We start from the raw sequence: 15,728 nt of genomic DNA on the forward strand, positions 1-15,728 counted from the left end.
AATATGTCTTATTTGTATTATTAATAAATAATATGTTTGACAATAACTTATTTATTATTTTTTTTTCATCAAGTATATTTATCGTCATACTCAAATAAATAGGCATTTGACAATTTTTAAAAATATTTTTACTAGTAAATTTTCATAGAGACAATTTTTAATAGTTTTACATGGAAAGATTAAAAATAAACTATAAACTCAATTTCTTAAAATTTTTCTTAGCATAAATCTATTTTTTTTAAACAAAATGATTTGGTGCCTACTGATTTTTGTATTATGATTTATTAATATCAGATGTTTTTAACTTTCCAGATTATCTCTTAAACTTCTCGATATTGCTGAGTTGAAAACGTTTGAGGTTTCTAAAAATTTCCTTAAACTTTTATTTAATTCCACGTTTCTCAAAATATTTTTTTTCATAACTGTCAATAGCAACAAGACTTCCCGCGTAAGTATTTAAACGAGTACTCTGTGAAAAGTAGCGTGCCCTACCGGCAAAATATCTGTCCTCTAGATTGATGCTGTCAGCTGTTCTTTCAACATTACGTTCGGACTCCTGGTATCTATCCTCCATGCTTTGACCAATCAAAATTGCTCATAACCAACAGTGTACACATTGTGGCATTTCAATTGATGTGCATACAAATCTGGAGCGTTGATGTTTGATTGTCAATTGATGTGTAGTAATATTAAAAAAAAACTCATTATTTTTTTGTGATAGCAGAATTATCCAATAATAATAATTATAAACTAAACTGAAGCTTTCGATTGAGATAAAAGTAAAATTCTGACATGAATTTTTCCAAATTTTTCTTAGGTTAGGTTTTTAAATAAAAATAATGAAACGTTATTTTCCTTTTAAATTATTATATAAATCTATGAGGTTTTCATCGGTTATTTTTATAAAGAAATTATTTTATTTTATGAAATACTTAAAAGAAAAATAAATTGTGCATTTATTATTAATTAAACATTACTTGATTCTAATAATTTTGATAACTTCATAGTTTTGTGAAATAGAAAAATTAATTAAGTTATATTTAACAAATGTATCATATATTAACAAAATTATAGTATTTATATATATATATAAATACTATAATTTTGTTAATATATGATACATTTTTAAATACATGATATGAAAGATATTATATATTGGAGAATTATGGTATCATTTAGCATTTCCGGGTAAAAATATATCTGCTGAAACATCCGACTTTCAACATTCATGATAATTATTATTTTTTATAAAAATAGTAACATTTATATATATATAAAATCTGATTTATATTAATACATAAATAATGTGATACAGATAAATTAACATTATTTTATATTATTTAAATAGCACGAAATATATATAAAAACTTTCTTATTTATCAAAATATTTAAAAGAATAATATTGAGAGAAAGAGAGACAATTAGAACTCATTTGAAATAGTGAAAAATACGTGAGAAGAAGTCATCGTTCTCTATTTAATCATCTTCGTATTTCCGTTCGCGTCAGATAACGATTATTATTACCGTGTGTAAGCATATTCAAGAATCTTATGTACAAATAAATGTGGAGAATAAATATCCGCAGAATTAATAATTAAATCATATATTCGTTTATTTGAAATCAATTTAAATAACATTTAATTTGCATTAAATATTCTTAACAATATTTAATAAAATTTTGCAAATAAATCAAAACTAACATCGAGTATGCAATTACAATTATTTACATTGCTTACATTGATTTATTAATAAAATTACAATATTTAAATTATTATTTTATAATGTTAAAGAAAAGTGTTAAGGATGCCGGTACTTCGAATATCTGGGAAAAAAGAAAAATTAATAATTTCATAATTCGATAAAGCGACCATATTAAAGGTCAATTTATATATAAAAAAGAATATTTCTTTTGTCTTTTTGTTTAATTAAAATAATAGAAATATTTTTTTATTGTATAATAAAACATTGCATGCTAGAATCTATTTAGAAGGTTTATATGCTTCTAATGTATTACCGCATGGTAGAACGCATGCGCAACTACTAGTATGAAAGAAAGAAAGGAGCGGGGGGGGAAGAGAAAGAAAGCACCGATGTTCGACAGTGCGGCTCCAGCATCGGACGCGTCCGTGTCACAGGTCTTTTATCTTCTATATTTCAGTTTGGTTCGCAGCCTTGTACCGTGAAGAAAGGGACAACGTTTTATTTCTACATTTTTTGGAGACTTCATTAGCACAAAGAGGTTAGAAAAAATGATTAGTTTCTTCTTAATTTGGAATGTAGTAGTTATATTACCAATCGTTTCTATTAGTGTTATATGATATTTTAAAAAAACCTCTCTGTCTTCATATCTCTGTCTCTTTTCTTATATGTGTGTATATCTCTTTCTCTCTTCTTCTTTCCCTCACTTAACATACACACACGGTGTCTGTTAAGAGTCCTATCCGTATTTTGTCTCTTTCTCTTTCACTCTTTTTCTCTCTTACTCTTTCTATCTTTCTCCTTCTTAATCTCCCTTCTTACCATTGCACTTTCAGGATCACTGTACTCCTTGTAGTTTCAAGATGCACTAACAAATAACCTTCCCTCCCCTCCTCTCCCCCACGTAACATAAGATCGTGATCTACTCGCAGTAGATTTGACACTTCTTCCTTTTTACTTTTTCTTATTTTAATTTTATTTATTTTTTTTTCTTTTTAGATATATCGACTCGTGTTTATTAAAAAGGTAAATTCATTCGAAACTTTAGTTATTTTTATTTTTCCACTAAATGAAGATATGTTTCTACTCGTAGGCGGTTAAAGATCCTATGAAAATCTTTCGTAGTCGTAACAGAGATAACGTGGACCAGTTCTATTTCTTTTTTTCTTTATTTTTTTTCTCCCCTTTTTGTTTTTTCTTTTTCTATTGCATTCAAGTTAAGATGAAACAAAGGGTACTTCTGTTTTTTACTAAATCGTAGATTTAAATGCTTATCGAATTTTTTTATTGACTGTACTAAGAGACAGTTTTATATTTTCGTATTATTTTCAAAAGTTTGATTGAATTCTTATATTTGTTAAAATTACTTTATGATACCTAGTTTTAAAAATATTAGTTCATGTAACTAACATAAAACTTCACTTCAGACGTTCTTCAGATTTGTGCATGAATAGCATTCGTTATCTCGAGTTGTTTTACATTCGCGCGTGTTCTTCCCCTTTTAGATTTTCTCTCATTCATGTATTTTCATTTACAAATTAAACGAGGAAAATTTTATATATATATATATATATATATATATATATATATATATATATATATATATATATTTATATTATCGCACAGATCACAAAAGTTCGTGTAAAAATTAATATACATAATGATCAATTGAAAATAGTATTTAAATTATATATACTCGATCAATCTTTCGTTTTTTTTCATATAGATAGAAATACATTTCAAAAAAATATATTTTCGCGCGCTTTTTTCAAATTAGAAACATTTAACTTATCGATCATTCATTTTGTTTTTTTCTTTTTTTTTAAATAGGAATAATATACATAATAATAAACTGAAAATAATAATTAAATTATATATTCGATCTTTCGTTTATTCATATAAATGGAAATACATTTAAGAAAGTATATTTTCGCGCGCTTTTTTCAAATTAGAAACATTTAACTATCGATCATTCATTTTGTTCTTTTTTTTTTTAAATAGGAAAACAAATCATCGATCCTCATGGATCCGATCGATGACATCATTCAACTACTCTAATCTTCAAAAAATAAAGAAAAAAAAAAGTTACTTTTAAAAGTGAATCGAGATAATGGTCCAACAGTTTTAATGGTGCGTAAAACATCGCGATTCGTATTTTGGTGCATCTGTGCTATCCTGTGATATCCGGACGAATTTAATTAAAAAGAAAAAAAGAAATAGACTGAAGAGAAGATTCGAAGATTAAAAAGGGGAATGAAAATGTACGGAAGTTTTTTGAAATTTGTTTTATTCGTTGGTACCACGTGCAGTTTCGTGGTATTGGCTGATCCTGATCCATCCGATGAATTGTATACCCGGTGGCCACCTACCAATCGTGATGAGGATAAATGTTATGATGCTGAAGGGAAACCACAGGTTAGTTTAATGAGATCATTAACTTTTTTTTTGTTTTTACTATATTTATACAAGGTGTTACAAAAATCGTATTAATGACCAAGAGGAAGGAAAAAAATACAGACAAAATCAAAGCCAATATAATTATGGTTTATTAATCAAATTATAATACCTTTTTTTTATTTTTTGTGATATACATTTTTAGTTAGGATTACTAAAAAATATGGATCTACAATACTGTAACTTTTTAAATACTTACAAACCAATATTTCTAATTGTTTCATTCAGTAAGGCAACTTTTGGAACACTCCTTTCATTTATCTACATTATTTGCATTCACGTTTTAACTGTTTATTGTTAATTACATATATATATAATGAACAAATAAAAAAAGAAAATGAACGAACAAGAAGAGGTTTCTGTAAACCTAAATCCGAGCTATCTTCATTTCTTCGAATCTCTGTAATGTCGGGTCACAGGGTGAACACATGGCTTTTACCATGTGTTTCACGTACGGTTATAAGATCATATTTTTATAGGTATGTGTGCGTACATGTGTGTTTGCGCGGGTAAAAAAAATAACTCGAATTGAAACTCATTTCATTTATTATTATCATCAATTTTATTGTTTGTGCTTGTATTACATAGTTGATTTTTATTTTTACGATAAATATTTTTCATTTTTTTCTTTTATAAATTAAAAAATTAAATAGAAAAATATTTAATAATTAAAGAGTAACGTATTCTTAATCGTAATATAAACCTTAGTATTTTATAATATTAAATATAATATACAAATTTATAATAATAATAATAATATATTAATAATAATTATTTTATAATATTTTATAAAAAAAATAGTAGGGTTTATATTACGATTAGGAAATTTACATTTATCTAAAATAGAAAATATGCTAAAGAAATTATTCGTGGTCAATGACTTTAGTGCAATCTTGATCTTCGTAGTATTTCGTATATGAAGGAATGAAATATATTATATATATATAAATGAATTCGATTAAAAGATGAAAAATAGTTGCTGGTTATTCATGATTATTAAGATACATATATATATATATGTAACGCTTTTTCCTAAAAGGGAATTGGAACGACGGGTTATCGTAAAAAGGTCCGAAGTTACACGAACTTTTTAAGATAACATAGAAGAATGATAATGTGTGATAGATACGTGACTATCAAATATATTCTTTTTTTTTCTTTTTTTTGTTTGTTTGCTGAATATCTAATAAATTTGATGAGCAAATATTTAAGAAAAAAAAAGAGAATAGGATAAATATAATATAATAATCACGTATGTGATTTTTCAATCTTCCTCTTTTACATTATAACGAAAGATCAATCGGTTCATGTGCGAATTTCTCTAATTGATTATGTTAAGATAAGAAAAACATGAATGAAAAATACTTTTTTTAATTATTGTTTTTATCATTTTTATCTTTTTTTTTAGGAAAATTATGCAAGTTATTTTATATTTCGTGCAATAATTAACACAATTTTTTTTTGAAACTTCGATTATTTTAATTTTTTTTATTATTGTTTCTATTATTGTTAAATTAAATTGTATCTAATTTTTGTTTAGGTCTTGAAAGTTAATTAACTATTTTATTCTTTATTTAATATATTTTTATATCACTTGCATTGACTAACAATTTATGAAACTCGTACGACGGCCATTTTTGTCTTTCTTTTTCTTCTTCTTCTTTAATTAATTTTAATAAAAACCATTGAAGAAAAATTATTTTAATGAATCATTTTTTGCTAAAATAAATTGTTATTAAATTTTTATTCCTTATGTTTAAATTTATTTATATTTTTACAGAGATGTATACCACCCTTCGAAAATGCTGCATTCAACGTACAAATGGAAGTAACGAACACGTGCGGAGAGGAAAGACCAACAGAATTTTGCAAACAAACTGGAATTCAAAGGCATTATTGTGAAATTTGTCGATATGGTGATCATCCAGCATCTTTTCTTACCGATCACGATAATAATGACAATGCAACTTGGTGGCAATCAGAGACCATGTACGAGGGCATCGAATATCCAAATCAAGTTATTTTAACACTACCATTAGGTATCATTATTATTTCATTATATATTATTTTATTTGATTTTGAAGTTTTTTTTTTTCAAGAAAAGGATTTATAATCGAATAAATCATTTCAATTTATTATTATTTGTAAACGTTGCTTGTTAAAATACTCGAGAGGTATGAAAGATTTGATCGTACGAGGAAACAGCATTTCTTGTTTGCGTGGGTGTAGAATCTGTAAAATAACGGATGTTGTATGAGTATTTTGTAAAGTTCTACATTTCGATTCTTTTAATTTTTTAATTACATGGGATATTAAAAATTATATAATAAATATTGTAATTTAATTTCAAACTATTACAATTCATAAATTTCTTTACCTTTTTGAATTACGTGTGTAATATTTAAGAGGTTTAAAACAAATAAAATTATTTGTACAGATTATTAAAATATTATTTACGTATTTATATGCATTATTTTATTTGTTTTAAATGAAGTTTTAAATTATAATCAAAATAATGATTGATATTTTTAATATTTTAAGGTAAAACGTTCGATATAACGTACGTTAGAGTATTGTTTGAATCACCACGTCCAGAAAGTTGGGGTATACATAAAAGGAAGAATGAAAATTCACCTTGGCAGCCTTATCAATATTATTCGGCTACTTGCAGAGATACTTATGAGCTTCCAGATTCTAAAGAAACCGTACGTGGTGATGATACGAGAGTACTTTGTACGTCCGAGTATTCGGACATTTCACCCTTATCGAAAGGGACAGTAGCTTTTTCTACTTTGGAAGGACGTCCCTCGGCATATTATTTTGAAACCAATCCAGCATTACAGGTAGAACAATATTAAGTTTATTGTATTGGGTTGGCAAGAAAGTAATTTTCGGTTTTCTAGTGTGAAATAAAACTCTATTGTTTCTATACAAAAAATGAACTTTAAATTAAATAACTAAAAAATTCGAACATATTAACAAAAGAATAACGAAACAAACATAACGCTATTTATTGATGCAAGCCGAAATTACTTTCTTGCCAACCCAATACATAAATGTTCATATAAATAAAAAATAAAAAAATATAAAATAATTTTGAAAATGTTTATTTATTAGGAATGGGTACAAGCAACTGACATAAGGATCATCTTGGATAGATTAAACACGTTTGGTGACGAGATGTTCGGTGATGATCAGGTTTTAAAATCTTATTATTATGCAATTGCCGATGTTGCAGTTGGTGCACGTTGTGCTTGCAATGGTCATGCTGGACAATGTGTTAACAGTACAAGTGTTGATGGCAAAACTCGAAGAGTTTGTAGGTAATATAAAAAATTATAAATACATATTCAATTATCATTTGAATTACTATCAAATGAACGTCATTTTTAAAAATATTATTATGTTTGTAGATGCGAGCATAATACCGCTGGTCCAGATTGTAACGAGTGTTTACCATTTTATAACGATGCACCTTGGGGGCGTGCAACAACCACTGATGCTCACGAATGTAAACGTAAGTATTTGATATTAACATTATTTTTAATATAAATTTTGTAATTTATCTTATAATTTATTATCGTGTAGACAAACTAGTATGAGTTTTGTAAAAATAATTAAAAAAAAAATGAATAAGAAGAAGACGTGTGTATGTTTCTTCTAGTTGAATTCTTAAGAGAAAGAACGTATATACCTTCAACGATCGGCTTGACATTACACAACTGACTTTACCTTTTACGTCTGTTAGGTGCATTCAAGTGGGGGATATTGTGCACAGTGTAAGAGCATATAATGTAGTTTCTTCCTGTTCAGTAAGACTCATAGTTCTATACAATACGTCGCAATACTAGCTGAAAGATATTTGCTTTCTTTCTTACATTTCTTTATTTTTTTTTATCGTTAACATTTCATTATACAAAAATGAACAAACTAGAAGAACAAATTATTTGAAAAAAAAAATTAATTTAAAAAATTATACTAACAATGAAGGTGATTATTATATCGGTGGTATTGATAACAAACATTTTAACGTTGTGTATGGCATCACGTTGGGATGGAATATTTTCGTGGTACCCGGTGTACAGTAAGATATTTCATTAAATTTATAAAAGATTGAAATAATTTGTCTTCATTTTACGTGTGTTCATTTCAGCATGCAACTGTAACGGATATTCCGAAAGGTGTTATTTTGACAAAGAGTTGTATAAAGCAACCGGTCACGGCGGTCATTGTTTAGACTGCAGAGCTAACCGAGACGGTGCTAACTGCGAAAGATGTCGGGAGAATTTTTATCAACGTCCGGAAGACAGTTACTGTATAGCTTGCAACTGCAACGAAATTGGTAAAAATTGAAATAATTATTTTCGATATACAATTGAAAACAAAATGTGTTGTGAACAGTAACAATGATTGTATAACTTTACATCAAATTAAAAGTGAAAATATAATTGCTTTAGGTTCGAGAAGTTTACAATGCAACAGTGAAGGTAAATGCCAATGCAAGCCAGGTGTAACAGGCGACAAGTGTGATCGTTGTGCTGCCAATTTCTACAATTTTGGATCCCTTGGTTGTACATCTTGTGAATGTAATGTAGCAGGTTCACTAGCAAATACAGCTAACTGTGATCCATCTACCGGAGTTTGCGTGTGTAAAGAAAATGTCGAAGGAAAACGTTGTCGAGAGTTAGTATTATTGTTTAAACTAAATTATTTATAACTTTGTTTTTTTTTTTTAGGCATGCAACTTTAGTTCCGCCATTTTTATACTTAATTTTTCTTTTTCTCTTAAGTTTTTTTTTCTTCATTTTTTTTTATTTCTCGGCTTGTTTAGGTGTTTTGAAATTGCTTGCTGGCTTACTCCCAATGATTTTGCCAACTCCGTTTGATTTCGATACTTGTTTTTATCGAGAAAAAGATTCAATTTGTCATTGTTAATAACTTTTTATCCTCCACCACCATGCCGGGTTTTTGTGCATAAATCACCACTCTTGAAGCGTTGAAACCGTTCATAACATGATTGTTTACTTATAGCTTTCTCACCATAAATATCTGAGATCTTTTGGTGAGCCTCAGCTGCAGTCATTTTAGAATTAAAAAAATAAAGTAACATCTCTCGTAAATGACGTCTAGTCGGCTTATTTTCTGACATTTCTAATTAGGAATAACTATATGATATAAATACAAATCAACTACTGGTGTTTATGTACTGGTGGTTAGTATATTACCTACTATCAGGTTATGTTGACAAGATGGAACAAGATGAAAGAACACGTGCTAAAAATGCTAATGCCATCTATAGGAAAACGACGGGAACAAAGTTGTATACCTAAACTATGATAATATCGTATATATATATATATATATATCATTCGCGCATTCAAATTATTAATTATACGTTGTTAAACAGGTGTCGACCAGGTTTCTTTAATTTAGCTTTGGAAAATGAATTTGGTTGTACTCCATGTTTCTGTTATGGTCATTCGTCCATATGTATGCCTGCTGTTGGTTACTCAAAAGTTGTTATTGAGAGTATGTTTGTCAGAGGAAACGAACGTTGGTCAGCTACTGTAGCAGGAAACCCAATACCCGTTCATTATGATCCTGTAACACAAACTATATACGCAACTGCGTTAGATCGTGACAATGTTTACTTCATTGCACCTGGTAATTTATCTATCTATATTCAATGGAGTCTATTTTTTGAAGTAGAAGAAGGACTATATTGATTTGTTTTGTTATTATTTACAGACAGATTTCTCGGAGATCAAAGAGCATCGTACAATCAAGATTTATCGTTCTCTTTAAGGATAGGAGAAGCAGGTCCTGCTCCAACTGCACACGACGTAATATTAGAAGGTGGAAATGGTGAACAAATAACGCAACCGATATTTGGTCAAAAAAATCGTATGCCAACAGTTACGGTAAACAAAACTGACAATGTTTTAAATTCGTATTTTTATAAATGGAATGTAATGTAATTAATATTTTCTATAGGCACAAGAATATAGATTCAGATTACACGAGCACAGCGAGTATGGTTGGCAACCAAGATTATCTGCAAAAGCTTTCATGTCAATTCTCTCCAACTTGACCGCTATAAAGATACGTGGAACTTACACGCATCAAGGTAAAAATTTGTTTTTAATAATAAGAAATATTTTTTAAAGGAATGATTTTTAAAATCATATTTATCGTATATTAGGTAGAGGTTCCCTCGACGACGTTAAATTGGAAACCGCACTTCGCGGTGCTGCCGGCGAATCTGCTGATTGGGTTGAACACTGTAATTGTCCTCACGGTTACGTTGGTCAATTTTGTGAATCTTGCGCACCCGGTTTTCACCATGACCCACCAAATGGTGGTCCTTTCGCTCTTTGCGTTCCATGCAATTGTAACGGTCATGCGGATATTTGCGAAGCCGAAACGGGTTAGTAGATATTGTGTAATATGAATTAAACTTGGTGTTTATTTATCAAATTATTTATATATCTTATGATTTAATATATAACAGGTGAATGTATTTGTACACACAATACCGCTGGAAGTAATTGTGAATTATGTAGTCGGGGATATTACGGATATCCCTTAAAAGGTACTCCCAACGATTGTAAGCCATGCCCGTGTCCTGATAACGGTCCTTGTATTCTTCTCGGTAATAATCCCGACCCGATTTGTTCTGAATGTCCAATAGGAAGAACAGGTGAATTATCATAAGTGTATTTACTTCTTATATTCAAGTTATGAGATATTAATTTGGATTTTGTTTTTAGGACCAAGATGTGAAACTTGTTCAGATGGTTACTTTGGTAATCCTGAGAAAGGAATAGCTTGTCGACCTTGTGAATGTAATAATAACATTGATTTAAATGCAGTAAGAAATTGTAATCATGAAACTGGAGAATGTTTGAAGTGTGTCAATAACACTGCTGGCTTCCATTGTGAAGAATGTCTTTCGGGTATATTAACAAAATAATTTGTAACAAACTTTACAATATTTTAATAATTAATTATGACGTTTTTAATGAGCATTAATAAATCATTCGTTAGGTTATTATGGAGATGCTTTGTCTGATAACAGAGAAGATGGATGCAAATTGTGTCAGTGTTATCCACCAGGTACAGTTGAACTCGAAGATGGAAGAGTTGCTCCTTGCGATCAACTTGTAGGTCATTGTCTCTGTAAGCCTCATGTAATAGGACGAAACTGCGATAAATGTGAGGACGGATATTATCATATATTGAGTGGCGAGGTAAATGCATAATTAAATAAGACAATAGACAATATGCACAAAATCATGAAATAGTTTAGGCCATGTTTATATAAATATTTTAGGGATGTACACCTTGCAATTGCGATTTAGAGGGATCTTATAATCGAACTTGTAACCCTGTTAATGGTCAGTGCCAGTGTAGACCTGGAATAACTGGTCAACGTTGTGATACTTGTTTACCATATCAATTTGGTTTTAGCAGGGAAGGTTGCAAACCTTGCGATTGTGATAGAATTGGATCGCAAGATCTTCAGTGTGATGCCAGTGGACAGTGTCCTGTACGTTTTTACACAAATTTGATTTATAACAATCCTTTTATTTTAATTAATCATACGTATATTTTTTATTTTGATCACAGTGCCTTACAAACGTAGAAGGAAGACGTTGCGATCGGTGTAAGGAAAATAAATACAACAGACAAAATGGTTGCGTCGATTGTCCTGATTGTTATAATCTAGTTAAATCTGCTGTCGATAGACATAGACAACGTTTATCAGAATTAGATAATACTCTTAAAAAGATTAATAATAGCCCGACCGTCATAAAAGATTCAGTATTTGAAAATGTATTGAAAAATGTTCAAAACAAAGTGAAGAATTTATTGGACATCACCAAACAAGAATCTGGAAGTAAATAGCAATTTATAAAATTTATATAAATAATATTATTTTCTTGCAACGATACTAAAATTTGAATATTTAAGGTGGAAATAAAACACTCTCCGAGCAACTAGATGAATTGCATAGCCAATTGACTGAAATAGGTCTTATTTCGCAAGCAGTTAATTTAACAGTTGCTGAAACCTTTAAGACTGCTACTGAAGGATCGACAAATGTTAATACAGCGGAAATAGTATTAGATAAAATACATGATCAGTTAACTGTGAGTTAATGAAATATTCGTATTTCAATATTATAAATCAATTTGTGTTAAACATATACATATCAATAATAATAATAATAATAACAGGATGCAGAAGATTATTTAGCTACAGACGGAGCAACGGCGTTAACGGAAGCTAAATTACGTGCCGATCAAGTTGGTCAACAAAATCAACAGATGACAGACATTGCACATCAAGCACGTATCTTAGCCGATCTGTATGTAAAACATTTCTTTCATATCATATCTACATAAAAAGAACAATCTATGAATAATATAGATGAGTAATAATATTATTGATATTCATTTTTATACAGTAATACCAACGAAGCTAAAAAAATTCATATGCTGGCCGAACAAGCTCGAAATACATCCTTGGAAGCTTATAATCTTGCTAAAAAAGCGATAGCTAAAAATTCCAATATGACGTATGTATTGTTTATTAAATTTCTTTTGATATTTCATTGATACAATGAAAGTAATATGAAATTTGAATTTTCTATTATATATCAGGGATGTCTTAAGAGAACTAGAAAACAAATTGGATATGTTGGAAGATCGTATGAACGAAGTAAAAAATCTTACAGCAGTTGCAAGTGCTAAATCATCAGCAGTTTCTCAGGAAGCGTTAGGTTTATCTGTGTTATATTTTTCTCTTCCTTCCGTTGATGTTGACTCGCTTCAAAGACAAGTGGATATTGTTAACAACGAAGTAAATGTTTTCTTCCTTTATTTATTTATTTACTCGTTGCATTATAATTTTTATATCAATTTTATATTGTCTTATTTTTTTAACAGGGATTACGGTTAAAAGAACAAGCACAATTGATATTACAACAAAATGAGGATTATATTAAAGAAATGACTGACAAAGTACGAAATGGTGAACAATTGTTAGATAAAGCGCAAGATCAACAAGCAGTTACAGCAGAATTGTTAGCAGAATTGGACGGTGCAAATGAAACGGCAAATAACGCTGTTGAACGTGGTGACCAAACGTTAAAAGAAGCGCAAGAGACTTTAAAAAAATTAGGAGGTAAAATGTCTTAAATCTTGATCACATTTTTTTTACATCAAGTAGGGTCAAATATAAAAAAAGTTATATACAATATTACATCAAATATAAAAAACTAATTATTTTATTTAGAATTTGACGACGAGGTACAACGCGAACGTATAAAAGCTCAAGATGCATTGAAGAGTACGGAAAAAATTGAGCAAATGATTAAAGATGCGATAGAAAAAATAATTCAACTTAATGATGTATTAAAAGGATCTGAAGATAATGCGATAAATGCTCATAAAAAAGCACAAAATGCACAGGTAAACTTAGAATTAATCAACAAATGGTAAAATCAAATTTATTTGTTTGATTTATTTCGTTTTATCTTAGGCGTATGCTGAAAAAGCTAGTGAAAATGCTGAAAATATTAGAAAACAAGCAAATGCAACTAAATTAGATGCATTGCGTTTAGGCAAAGAAGCAGAAACTTTACATCTTCGAGTTAATGCTACGGATTCTCTAATGAAAAATTATGAAATTCAAATTGGAAAAGATTCGAATATTACTACAGAGGTAACGATTGAAATAATTATAATTTAAATGTAATAATAAATGAATATAAAATTATTTTATAGGCTAATCACAAAGTTGGACAAGCCAAAAACAAAGTAGGTTTAACTTTGACATACGTTGACAAAGCATTGTCAGACATAGCTGAAATTATGAAAGAACTTCAAGATCTTCCTGAAATAGGTCAGTGTGCATAAATTATATTTTTTTTTTATAATATACGAACTTTATATAATAATTAATCAAAGAAAATTTCTTTGCACAGATGATAATAGTTTAAATAATTTGGAAGAACGTTTAGCAGCTGCAGAGAAAGAAATAAAAGCTGCTAATTTAGATCAAAGAATTAGGTTATTAACTGATGCTAAAAATACACAAACTCAATGGGTTAAAAATTATGAAGATGAAGTCAGTAGATTAAGAATAGAAGTTGAAAATATTGATGACATAAGAAAAGCTTTGCCTACAAATTGTTACAAACGTGTACGTTTAGAACCATAAGTAAGTATGTAAGTATGTACTTGAAGAGGCACTATTTGAGTATAAAAACAATTCTTGAATTTTATTATTTTATTATTTTATGACAGGATTTCTCAAACTTTTCCACTTGACGATCTCTTTTAACTAAGTAAAAAATATTCTATATTATCATAAACTCACATAAACATACTATGTATTTAATATTGCTAAAATGGTTTTTAGTTAACACTAGATATACCAGACCAGTCATTTTGACTGGTTTTGACGCCATTTTAATTCAAAATTTCTACTTCATGTTGTAACATTTGAGTTTTGTAAATAATTAAGTGTTTTGTTATTTAAAAATGTCTATAAATCCATTTATCTATTAAAATTATTATTGTTAAACAATTTTGTTATTTTTTAAAAGTAAATAAAGACTGGAAGCCACAAAAAGCATTTTTTTTATGCACCATCATTTTGACTAGTGTGGTAGAAATAGGTATATTGAAAATGGTGGTATATAAAGTGTTAATTTTGAAAAAAGGAATTTTGTAATTTTACTCAAATTTCTACAATTTTGTAACACAACTCTGTACAAGGTGGTTGCAAACTTACACTTTGAGAAATCCTGTTTTGAGGATTATATATGTCAGATAGTTATCATATTATTTAGGTATTCTTTAAAAGAACAATTATCAAACTTTCATATACGTTAAAAAGGTGCCTTAATTAGAATTCACATAAGTGTAGTAGCATAAAGAATAAAAAAATAGAATCAACGTATAATGTCATATAATATTATGTGACAACGCATATTACTTTTAATAATATATTTGCAACATTTATAGTATCTACGAGTTATTAAAGTCGTATAATATTATATTTAATATTCAATTATTTTTGTTTGTTAAAACAAAAAAAGCTTTTTCATATTACTTTTTTTATTATTTTTTTAAATACATATTTGCTATCGCTAAAAGCAAATGATTGCAATAATAAACATTACACCAAAGATTTCTTTATATAGTTTATACAATATGTCCAAACTAGGATGTCCACAAATCTTTTTTTTTTAATTTTATATAACTTCTTCATTATATACATTTAAATGAAATCATTTTATATACAAAGTATAATCTATTCGTAGTAGTCTTAACATTATAAAAATTTATCTCAAATTATTAGGAAAATTAAATGCTAAGATGTTCAATTGAAATTTATACCAAGTTACACCTTGGATACCAAGTTAAATCTACCATTATCGCGAATATTTTCTTATATTATTGTAATTTTTTTTGTTTTGTTATGTTATGATTTTGGCATTACGTTTTATTTTATTTTAATTCTTTTTTTAAACAAAAACACATCGATATAATAATATATATATT

At 28.4% G+C, this 15,728-nt stretch overlaps 1 protein-coding gene and 1 long non-coding RNA gene across 8 annotated transcripts; one reads left to right on the plus strand and one right to left on the minus strand.

The window, feature by feature from the left end:
- The first annotated feature begins 605 nt into the window (after window positions 1-605).
- Window positions 606-15,138, plus strand: LanB2 (laminin subunit gamma-1). 7 transcript variants are annotated; one of them, XM_089178068.1, is made up of 29 exons: window positions 606-779; window positions 1,349-1,529; window positions 2,159-2,239; window positions 2,698-2,724; window positions 3,700-4,113; window positions 5,933-6,191; window positions 6,694-6,995; window positions 7,270-7,475; window positions 7,566-7,669; window positions 8,306-8,494; window positions 8,610-8,835; window positions 9,560-9,816; window positions 9,901-10,073; window positions 10,147-10,279; window positions 10,355-10,579; window positions 10,664-10,852; window positions 10,923-11,108; window positions 11,200-11,402; window positions 11,486-11,701; window positions 11,782-12,052; window positions 12,127-12,305; window positions 12,393-12,523; window positions 12,623-12,733; window positions 12,819-13,017; window positions 13,104-13,341; window positions 13,453-13,628; window positions 13,699-13,881; window positions 13,944-14,061; window positions 14,144-15,138. In XM_089178068.1, the coding sequence occupies exons 5-29, from the start codon at window positions 3,952-3,954 to the stop codon at window positions 14,377-14,379; spliced, it is 4,872 nt and encodes a 1,623-aa protein (XP_089034194.1). In that variant the 5' UTR covers window positions 606-779; window positions 1,349-1,529; window positions 2,159-2,239; window positions 2,698-2,724; window positions 3,700-3,951; the 3' UTR covers window positions 14,380-15,138. The 7 variants fall into 7 exon arrangements, with proteins under 7 accessions (XP_089034194.1, XP_015175490.1, XP_015175491.1 ...); XM_015320004.2 differs by lacking the exon at window positions 2,698-2,724; XM_015320005.2 differs by lacking the exon at window positions 1,349-1,529.
- Window positions 4,940-6,234, minus strand: LOC149030734 (uncharacterized). The gene is made up of 3 exons (XR_016178447.1): window positions 6,094-6,234; window positions 5,946-6,029; window positions 4,940-5,871 (listed from the first exon to the last, which is right to left on the minus strand). It is a non-coding gene; the product is annotated as an uncharacterized LOC149030734 (long non-coding RNA).
- Window positions 15,139-15,728: the final 590 nt, after the last annotated feature.

The sequence above is a fragment of the Polistes dominula genome, unplaced genomic scaffold (assembly GCF_049000335.1).
Source record: "Polistes dominula isolate Pdom_NZ unplaced genomic scaffold, Pdom_raw_medaka contig_77, whole genome shotgun sequence".
Taxonomy (NCBI): Eukaryota; Metazoa; Arthropoda; class Insecta; order Hymenoptera; family Vespidae; genus Polistes; species Polistes dominula.

Coding starts and splice junctions, on each gene's coding strand:
- LanB2 (XM_089178068.1), top strand. CDS start 3,952: ATGAAAATGTACGGAAGTTTTTTGAAATTTGTTTTATTCGTTGGTACC. Junction 12,306..12,392: donor AAATACATGATCAGTTAACT/GTGAGTTAATGA, acceptor TAATAATAACAG/GATGCAGAAGATTATTTAGC. Junction 13,629..13,698: donor AAAAAGCACAAAATGCACAG/GTAAACTTAGAA, acceptor GTTTTATCTTAG/GCGTATGCTGAAAAAGCTAG.